Raw genomic sequence first — 10,537 nt, 5'->3', positions numbered from 1 at the left:
GGTAGAAACACAGATTCCAATAATTTACAGATAATGTATAACTTAATTGAATATATCATAATTTGATGTTCTGTAGGTAATCTTGTTTCAAAATCATTCCATTTCCAGTATTATGAGCCAGTTTTCAGTCTGGTCAGAATTATAGGTCAATGTTCCCAGTATTATGTGTCAACTACACAAAATTTGTTTTTTTCGAGAAAAACCGTTCGTGTGTGTATGCATGGGTGTTTGATTGAATTATCAAAGAAATGTATGACGCTGGACTAAACTGCACGCGGTCATGGAAAGCGGTATTGCTCCTCAACTACTTTTCCCTGTTCCCCTGGCAATTTCCGCTAGATTCACTGACGGCGACGGGAAATTCTGCTCTGGACATAAATAGAACCCATTTTTCAGTTTTAGCTTCTTTTTCAGGACGAAGAAGAGGGTTTATGAGTTTTGGGTGTTTTCCGAAGGTAATATTGAACTGTGCTGATTGTGCTCCCTTGCAGCTTCCCCAACTTTCATAGTTTGTATTGCTCGTTCAAGAGCGTAATGCAATACATCAGCATCTTTAAGTCTTCTGTTTATTGATTTTCCTTGCGCGTTTTGAATTGAAAACAAATTAAAAGTTTAGCCAAAAAACAGTGAACACTGTTGATTCATATGCTTGACTCATAATACTGGGAATACTGAGTTTTGCGGTCAGTATTCTGGGCCAATGTTTATTTTGGATAAGCGCGAAAAACTATTTTTTTAGATAATTCCGCGGTAGTTCAATGAATGCATACCTATTCCCTCGATTTCCATCCATTAGGCGCCCAAACACACAAATTTGCAGCGCTATTCAGCTTATAATTCACGATCGAACTTTTATGTCAAGCCCGAAAATAACAACAAATCGACAGTCGATTGGAGCCAACTTCCAACTATCGAAAAACTAAGAAAATTTACGCATTGCAACCAAGTGTATTGTTGTCAAGCATGCAGCGGAATGTTGCTTATGTCTATTGAACTCATACTCGGTGGTCAAATGTTAAATTGTTAAGTATAAAACTAACGTAAAGTATGGACTGGCCCATAATACAGGGTGTCCCATAATGCTGGGGTGACTGTATGTCAATTCGAATTTTAAGTTAAACTTAGTGTCATGAAGTTATGTCCTTGTCCAAATTCAAAATTTAACGTCCAATGTCAAGTTCTCTTTTAAGTCCAATTCCACGTCCGATTTCAAGTATGATTTTAAGTTCAAGACAAATGTTCAAGTCAACACTGGTTTTAAGTCCGATTTCTAGTACAATTTGAATTTTGATTTCAAGTCTAATTCAACCTTCAATTTTTCAATCAAATTCAATTTCGAGTAAAATTTTGAAGCCAATTTCGATTTTAATTTTGAATCCAACTTGAATTCTCATTTAAAGTCAAATTTTAAATAAATGTGAATTTAAGTCCGATTTCACATCTAATTCCAAGTAATACTTCCAGTCCAAATTAGTCTAAATGTAAGTCTAATTTAAATTCTAATTTCCAGTTCATATTTGATATAAAGATTCAAGTCCAAATTAGTCAAATTTCAACTCTAATTTGTAGTTCAATTTTAATTTTGCTTTTGAATCCATTTGAACCCGAAAGTCTGAAGTTTTTAACCTAAACGACCGGTATTTTTGTGATCAGTAATATAGAGGTGTGCCATTCTACGATTACTTGATTGTTCAACCCAAATCATTTTTATTAAAGGGGCACGCAAGTGGAATAATATTTTCTACGTTAAATATTGTTAGACAAGGTGAGAACCGTGCCCTAACGTGCTCCTTTCTAGTCACGTATTGTATAATATTTGCTAAAATAATGTAGTCAAAATCAGGGTTATAAGGAAAACCTTTGTGTGGAAAAGCGGCGAAGAACTTTCAAGAAAACCGGAACTAGGGACCGAGAGCTGAAGAGGAAGATATTGAGGTGCGTTAAGTCCAATCCTGGCATCTCCATCCGGGATATGGCTAGGTAAGAATGCTTAAAGAAACGAATTTTGCCGTTCATTCTTAAACATACAGGTAACGTTATATTCTGGCCTGATTAGCTTGCTGTCACTACTCCAAAGTGGTGCTAGAATAATGCCATTGTAAAAATATGTGATTGTTAAACAATGACTTCGATGAAGCGGGAGGATGGTCAGCGTGCTAAAGAAATGCATTCAAAATGGAAGAAATATGCTGATTCAGTCGCAACGTCAACTGTGCAGGGTATGAGTTTTGTTAAGAAAAAAAAAGGTTACAAACCTCAATAAGAGTGCGATAAAACTCAAATAGTTACTTGGGTTTTAACCAGGCTTTGCTCGTGACTTCATTGGTAAAACCTCAGATAATCCTGATGAGATTTCTGATCAAATTTGCTTCAATAAAATAAAATAATCAGTTAAGAGTTCATACGAGTTATTAATAGGAACAAGAGCTCGAAAAAATTGACAGTCCTTCATGAAGGCAAAAATAAAACGCGTTCAGCGCGTACAATTTTACCCCTGGTAGTACCTTTAAGGGGTTATATACAGTTAGAGTTTTTGAAAAATCGATTTTCCGTTTATTTCATGATCGTAGTGTACATATATTCAAGTATGCACACAGAAAATTTAACGAAGTTATACGCATATTTGTAACGACGAGTCAGAGCGATTGAAGAAGGAACGCGAAACTTTGAACGCGTGTTTCTCGAAACCGTATTTTCAAAGTCGGTGAGCAAGTTTTCTCGAAAACGGCTGGACCGAATAACTTCAAATTTTGACACAAGTGTTCTAAGGATATATTCTACAGATTAATCGAAGGTTTACCTCACCGATTGACATTTCTTGTTTTATGGACAATTTAACGGGAAACTAGCAGTCAATAACTTTTTGTCGGAAAGCCCAATTTCATAAGCGGTTTTTGGGCCCAAAAGCGGGATTCTGTTTATAAAAATGTAAATACTGCATTTTTTGCCTATCTGAACACAGCGAATATATGTTCATGAACAGAATTTTTGTTTCAAACAAAAAACTGCTTTTGAAATTGACAGAATCGATGACGACTAATTTCACCTTAAGAGCAAAATTTATGCCAAAAATTGATTTTTTATGTTTAACAGATGATAATATTGCTAAATCCTTCGATCAATCTATAGATAATATATTTTATCATCGATTCGGGTTTTCGATTTTTGATGATTCAGTCCAAAGATATCGTGCTCACCGCAAGACATCTTATTTTAGAAGAGTTCCAGGAGATTAACTATAGCAGCTTTTTAAATAACTTTTTTTTTAAAAACAAAATATGTTAAAATACAGCTAAAAGCTATTGTAAGATGTAAACAAATTTTCACTTTAATCAGTTAAAGGGTTTTCTCTAGAAAAATTCTAGAAAAATCCACTTTTTTAAACCTTCTGACTGTATATAACCCCTTAATTTGCCAGTGCATGGACATGACTACTGAACTGCTGACAGTGTTTGTCTATCTACACTTCAAAACAATTTATTCATGAATTGCAGTGCTGAATGATTGCTCGACTAACCTGTCAGTTAATTTTCTTGCTCTTGATTGATATTTTAGATCCCAAAGCTTAGTTTTTAGGCTGCCTGGTTTTTTAAAAACTACCAAAACCTGGTTGAAGCGAAATAATCAAAACTTCAGAGCAATTTTTACGTTTATTGTTATTTCATTTGCCGTTGTTGGCAATTCAAAATGAATGAATGATTCACATTTGATTTCATTCGGAATGTAGAAAACAACACGAACATAAACGCAAGTGAGACGCTCTAATGGTTGATTTCAGGTTGGCAATGCTGACTTCATTTCATCTGTATTAGAAACAGCAAACAATGAGCAGTATATTGTATCAATTTAGACGTATTGCATATACATATTGAATATGAGATTTCTAAGCACTGAAGGGAACACCAAGAGAAAAATACTTACTTTTAAAATTCTTTATTTTTGGTCACAGAATATTGAACCGTTTTTCTGAAATCATATTGCATTTAATAACGACCCATTGTTTTTTCTCATATTCCCCTACAGATTAGATCGGCAGAAAAAATCGATGGACTCGGCGGCAAACGAAATCGAAAAACGCGTGAGAATACTATCAAACCCGTGATATGCTTCACCTTCTCCCAGCAGCGGCGACCAAACGGAATCCTTAACCGACCGACATGATGCTTCGAAGGTGGCCTAAACTGGGGCTGATGCAGTCCTACTACAAGTACGGCTTGTGGCACTGCTGGCTGCTGGTCAGTCTAGTGCTGCTCCACCAGATCAGCTACGGCCGGATGGAGGAGGTGCTTCGGTTGCGGAGCGGTCAGTCCGCCGCCTTCGGACAGGCACGACATCCACTGCAACAGCTGGATGAACACGAACCGTACTCGTCTTCGTCGAACGAAATCGAGTGCCCCAGCTTTGCGGAGAATTCCGCCTGTCCGTGCTACAAGTTCGAAGATGGTAAGTGTGAGCCTAGTGTGTGAGTTTTTTTTCAACATCCGCCCCTTAAAATCAAGCACCATGCCTACGACGCCACAAGACGCAGGACGGACCATTAAAAACTGTGTCCAGCACTTTGGTTTCAAGTGTGAGAAGCATATTGCAAACCGATACCATTTTTTTTCTGTCGTTTTCCCTGTAGGACTGTTCCTGGAATGCCCAAGCATCACGGCGGAAGCATTGCGATCGACGCTGCAGCTCATATCGGCTCCTATTCAGTCACTGTCGGTGTACGAGTTTGACCGTTCGGTGAAATCCCTTACCGCAGACTTGTTTGCCTCAGCGTCGTCGTCGTCAGCGTCCGGGTCCGCGTCCCAGTTTGGCGCTTCGCCGCAGGCGTCCGGCGGCAGTGGCAGCAGCAGCAGCAACGATGTCAACATCCGACATCTTCAGTTTTCTCACTCCAATCTGCAGCAGCTGAAGGAGAACAGTTTGAATAATTTACGAGCGCATTTAGAGAGCTTAAGTATTGTAAATGGAAAATTGACACAAGTAAGTTTGCGACGCGCTGAAATCTTGTGCTTTTGCGATTTTCCTTCTTGTGGGTAGACACATGTCCGTGTACGGTTGCTGGAAGGGCAGAGAAATGGGCGCTGTCTTGGGAGCAAAGTGCACTTGAGTGCTTTTGCCCGGGTGCGGTAAAAGTTTCGTTAATCCGACAGGACATGTGTTTTCCGCGTTCCGCGTTGTTCTGACTCCTACTGTGTGGTGCGGGATTCTGATAGTGCGTTTTTGTGTGTTTTATTTTATTTCCTCTCCACAGGTGCCCACAAAAGCCCTTAGTGGCATGAAGAAGCTGATGGTGTTGGACTTTGAGCTGAACGAAATCGGAACCGTCGAGGAGTACGCTTTCTACGGGTTGCACCTGGTCAAGTTGAACCTCAAAGGCAACCGACTGGAACGGATTCCGGAGAATGCGTTGGTCGGGTTGGAGGATTCCCTGGCGGAGATTGACTTTTCGGAGAATCGATTGAAGCAGTTTCCGACGTCGGCACTGAAGCGGCTGGAGAATTTGCGTTCGGTGCGTCTATCGATGAACGAGATCAACTCGCTCGAGCAGGACGATAGCTTCGCTCGGTTCAGTTCGCTGGTGTTTTTGGATTTGAGTTTAAATAATTTCATCGAGCTATATAGTGACGTGTTTAATCCGTTTCCGTACGTGAAGACACTGTCGTTGTATAATAATTTCATCGAACTAGTACATAGGGATAGTTTTGTGTCGTTGAAGGAACTCCAGTCGCTGGATTTGAGCCACAATAAGATAGTGTTCGTGGATGCGGAAATGTTTGCGGCGAATCGGAAGCTGCACACCGTGGATCTGAGCCACAATCACATCCACTACGTGAGCGGTGTCTTTGCCAATCTACCACTACTGAGGGAGATTTTTCTGAGTGAGAACAACATTCTGGAACTGACGGACGATTGTTTCAGTAATTCCACTAGTGTTAAGGTGATTTACCTAGAGAACAATTCAATTCAACGGCTGGATGCGGACTCGCTGGTGACGCTGTTCAATCTGGAGCAGCTGTATCTGAGCGGAAACCATATCCTGCGGGTTCCAGGTGGATTCTTCGAATCCACTAGCAAGCTGCAGTCGCTTAGTTTAGATAATAATATGATAAGTGAATTAGATGGACGATTGTTTCGGCGACTGCCGAATTTGCGTGAAGTGCGATTGAACGACAATCAGTTGAGACTGATCAAGGAACAGCTCTTTGCTGGATTAGGTAATTTAATGGAGCTTCATTTGCAGAATAATGCCATCAGAGTGATTGAACGATACGCCTTCAAACATTGCCACCAGCTGCAGTATATCAATTTGCAGCAAAATGCGCTCGATGAAATTGATACGATTTTCTCCTACTCGGTGGACGGATCGACGGCTAACCATTTGCAGCAACCCCTAACAGCCAGGGGTAAACTGATTACAACGAAGACGGGAGGAAGCAGTGACGAATTGCCGTTCGGAAGTTTGGGAATAGGATCAGAGTCTTCGTCGGCGTCGTCGTCTTTGCTTTCAATCCAGCTGAATTCGAATCAAATCAAATATCTCCATGGGAGTTCGTTCCAGGGACAGACAGATGTGCAAGTTATCTGGATGGAAAATAATATGCTAAAAAGCCTTGATAAGATGCTTTTCACCGATCTCATACATTTGGAGAGGCTCTACTTGAAAAATAATTCACTTACTAGTATCGAACTGGGCGCCTTTGACTCACAGCGAGCGCTAAAGCATCTGGATCTAAGTATGAATCGGTTGTCTGACTTGAGTGAGGATCTTTTTCGAGGCATGGTGGAACTGGAAGAGCTTAATTTATCTGACAATGAACTAGAAAAACTAACCCCAAATGCATTTGGAGCCTTGCGGAGGTTAAGAGTTCTGGATCTTAGCTACAATAAGCTAGGCGAGCTCCGGTCGAATGTGTTTCAGCCGAACTTTTCCGTTAGTGTAATCAATTTAAAGAATTGTGGTCTTTCTCGGATTGAACCAAATGCTTTCAAAGGATTGCAAAATTTGAATGAGTTAAACTTGGAAGATAACAGTTTGAAATCCGATGACATCAAACAGATAGATGCAAGTTCGTTGAGAACTCTACGACTGTCGGCTAATAATTTCACAATAATACGAGAAAATATGTTGGATAGGCTACCATCCCTGCAGACCTTGACCGTGGATCGATGTTCAATCCGCGACCTTCCCTATACGTTGTTCAGCAAAAACAACAATCTTGTTAAAGTAGACCTCAGCAGCAACCTGTTGCGAACGTTAAGGCGAAACATTTTCATCAATTTAAATGTTTTCAAAGAACTTCGACTGTACAACAACTCCTTCAGCGATTTCCCGCACATCGCTTTATCCAACGTTTCGACTTTGGAGCTACTTTCGCTGGCGAAAAACCAACTTACCAGCGTCGATTTCTTCAAACTCAACGGTCTTCCAAACCTACGCCACCTAGACCTCCGGGACAACAGTATTTCCTCGCTATCGGGCTTCAACACCATTACCCTGCCTCATCTGGACATGATCGACCTTAGCGGAAACCTCCTGCTAGCACTTCCCGAAAACTTCTTCAAGCACTCGATCAGCCTGCAGCGAATCGACCTCTCCTGCAACCGATTCAGCCAAATCCCGAATGCCGCCCTCTCGGAATCATCCCTCGCCCGGCTAGCTTGGCTTAACCTCACCGGAAACCCGCTGCAGCGAATACACCAAACCATGTCTTCCGACTTCCCCGATCAGCGACACTATCCCCACCTGAAGGAAATTCACATCAGCCAAACCAATCTGACAATCCTAACTAGTAAGGATTTCGAAATTTATCCGGCCCTCCAGCGGCTCTACCTGTTGCAGAACCGAATCAATCGAGTCTCTCCGGGGGCTTTCGTAGCGCTCGCCAACCTGCAGGTTCTCGATCTGAGCGTCAACGAAATCGAAATTCTTCCGAAAGAGCGCCTCCAAGGGCTGCGCCAGCTGGAGATTCTCAACATATCCACCAACAACATCAAAGATCTGGACGAGTTCACCGAGGACCTACAGAAGCTGAGAATCCTGGACGTTTCCTCCAATCAGCTGGAGCGGCTGCAGAAGAACACACTGCGCCATCTGGTGGCCCTGCAGGAGCTGATGCTGTACGGCAATCGGATCGTCAGCATTTCGTCCGATGCGTTCCGTTCGTTGCGGGCGCTGCGGTTGCTGGATTTGCGAAAAAACTACTTCGAGTACGTTCCGTTGAGGGCGCTCAAACCACTGGAGACGCACCTGCAAAAGCTACGCGTGGAAGGTAAGTTTGCTATCAATGTTGTCTAATTCTAATTTAGAGGCACTAAGCGGTGATTCCCTGCTGTTTCATCAGTTAAAAGAGTTATCCTCCAAAGAGAGAATTATATTTTTTCGCTTTTGACTTCCGGCTAAGCGTTATCTTTAATGGGGTTGACGGAAACTAATCCTAAGTTTTATCCTCATTGTCGCGACATACTTGAGTCTTTTTCTGTTTTATTCCCTTGAGCTTATAAGCGCATTCTTGTTTTGACCGTCGAGCATCTATAGATACCGGAAAATAATGTACCGCATTAATATTGATTGTCGACTAGAAGTGCTAGTCCCGGTGCTGGTGTTACCTTTTTAGAAAAAAAAGGTATGCTTTCGCTCCTTCCAAAGCAAGGCTTTACCAACGAAATAGTATTCCCTGTTGTATCGAGATCAGATTTAATGATTATGATTATGACAACCGTCATTACCGGGCCGCCCGCCCGCGCTGCCGGCAGATGGTCCGAATTGGTGCTGAATTTTAACGTGTTGCTCTTTTCGTTTCTGTTTGCTTCCGCGAACTGTCCTTCCACAGAAAATCCACTTGTTTGCTCGTGCGACACTCAGGAGCTGTGGGAGTGGCTGAGTGACCACCGAAAGTGGACCGTCGGCTACGATAACGTGCGCTGCGAGCAGCCACCGGAAGTGCACGGCAAAAATCTTCTGACAATGGAACCGCAGGAATTCTGCGATACACCGCTGATATTGAAAATCGCCATTCAGGATATACAGCCGTATTCGGTGCTGGTGTCGTGGCAGAGCCGAGAGCATTCCGGATTGCACGGGTACCATGTGATATTCCATTCGCTCGATACGGTGGAGGATGTAAGTATATTTTGAACTTTAAATTTTGCTAAATTTTTGCATTACAATAAACAATAAATCATAAAACACTAAACAATAAACAAATTTTCAAGAGCATTTTACAAAATTATTGTATCCTTGCAAGTTAAACCTAAGAAGCTACTGTTATGTGAATTATTTCTAAACGATGCTTTCCATTTTTTTTCTCCTACAGATCCGTGGTCGCACACTGAATCGCTTGGCAAATTCCGCCAAACTGGACCGGCTGTCGTCGAACACTCGGTACTTGATCTGTGTTCTGGGGCTGGGCAACTGGTTGTCCTACCAGAGTGACATTCACAGCCTGCTGAACCAGTCCAACCAGATTCAGAACCAGATCCTCAACAATCAACCGGGCTTCATGACGGAGGAACTGGATTCGTTTTCCAACACGCTGCTGTCGCTAATGATGGATACGCCGACATCTCGCTGCACGGAAGTACGCACACTGGACGCCATCGGGCCGAATCCTCTAGCTGAGGTCGATGGCATGTCCAGTCAGGGAATTATCCATTCGATACTGACCCGCCGGTTAGGTCTAATTGTAGGCTGCTGCTTAGGGATTATTGTGTTTATAGTGCTAGTGTCGGTGCTTGGTTACTTAAAGATCAAGAAACAGCGGCTGGAAGCCGCCAAGCGGCAACAGCAGCCTATGGCTCCGGAATTCATTTCATATCGGCACTTTTCCATTCCGAACGATGAACACGGTCGAGATGGCGTAGCTGCAGCAGGTGGAACGAATACGTTTCTGCATAATAATCACCACCAGCAGAACCAGCAACCGCCGGGGGTAGACGGACATCCGAGCTTCATATCCGGAGCGGTACTGGGGACAACCACGACGCTAAACGGAGACGTGACCGACGAACGGATAAAGGTATTTATCGATAGTTGAAGTAGCTAGAGGACCACCCCACCTGCGTCGTGCGCCGTTTACCCGGCAGTGGGGCTTTGTCATTTCGGTTGGTGATTGCCACGCTACTTTTTTTGGTTTTCTGTTCATCACAGTTGCTATTGTATGCTAATTTTCTAGTCACCGAAAACCAAATTCGGTTGGTTCGCTAAACCAAAATCGAAACAACGAGCAAAATCACAAGTAAGAAACAAAAATCAAAGTAGACATCAATGAGAAAATCAAAAAAAAAACTTATAAGCTTCTACAAACAGAGTAGCAAATCAAAGAAAGCCGGCAAACTCGAAGCGGGTGCGCCACCTTATTGTGTAAATAAATGAAACAGAAGAAAGAAAAAAAACGTGGCAAGAGTTCAGTGGCAGGTGGAAAGTTCGTCTCTAGGCATGCCACTGTTGCTGCCGCTTTGGTAGGGAAACGGAGGAGACGTGTTTTGATTGAAAATGTTTGCACACCTTGTAAATAGAGCGGAATCGAACAGAAACGACGGAAGG

General features: G+C 42.4%; 1 protein-coding gene across 1 annotated transcript; it reads left to right on the top strand.

Moving 5' to 3' along the window:
• Positions 1-4,160: 4,160 nt before the first annotated feature.
• Positions 4,161-10,028, top strand: LOC128744447 (protein artichoke). The gene is made up of 5 exons (XM_053841476.1): positions 4,161-4,443; positions 4,625-4,974; positions 5,246-8,264; positions 8,826-9,115; positions 9,309-10,028. The coding sequence occupies exons 1-5, from the start codon at positions 4,161-4,163 to the stop codon at positions 10,026-10,028; spliced, it is 4,662 nt and encodes a 1,553-aa protein (XP_053697451.1).
• The last annotated feature ends 509 nt before the right edge of the window (positions 10,029-10,537 follow it).

This window comes from Sabethes cyaneus, chromosome 1 (genome assembly GCF_943734655.1).
Source record: "Sabethes cyaneus chromosome 1, idSabCyanKW18_F2, whole genome shotgun sequence".
Taxonomy (NCBI): Eukaryota; Metazoa; Arthropoda; class Insecta; order Diptera; family Culicidae; genus Sabethes; species Sabethes cyaneus.
This window is presented reverse-complemented; position numbering and strand designations above follow the sequence as displayed.

What these genes read in the sequence shown, in the direction of transcription:
- LOC128744447 (XM_053841476.1), top strand. Translation starts at nt 4,161, where the DNA reads ATGCTTCGAAGGTGGCCTAAACTGGGGCTGATGCAGTCCTACTACAAG. An exon ending in GTGCTACAAGTTCGAAGATG is followed by an intron (nt 4,444 to 4,624) that starts GTAAGTGTGAGC and finishes TTTTCCCTGTAG; the next exon opens with GACTGTTCCTGGAATGCCCA. An exon ending in TAAATGGAAAATTGACACAA is followed by an intron (nt 4,975 to 5,245) that starts GTAAGTTTGCGA and finishes TCCTCTCCACAG; the next exon opens with GTGCCCACAAAAGCCCTTAG.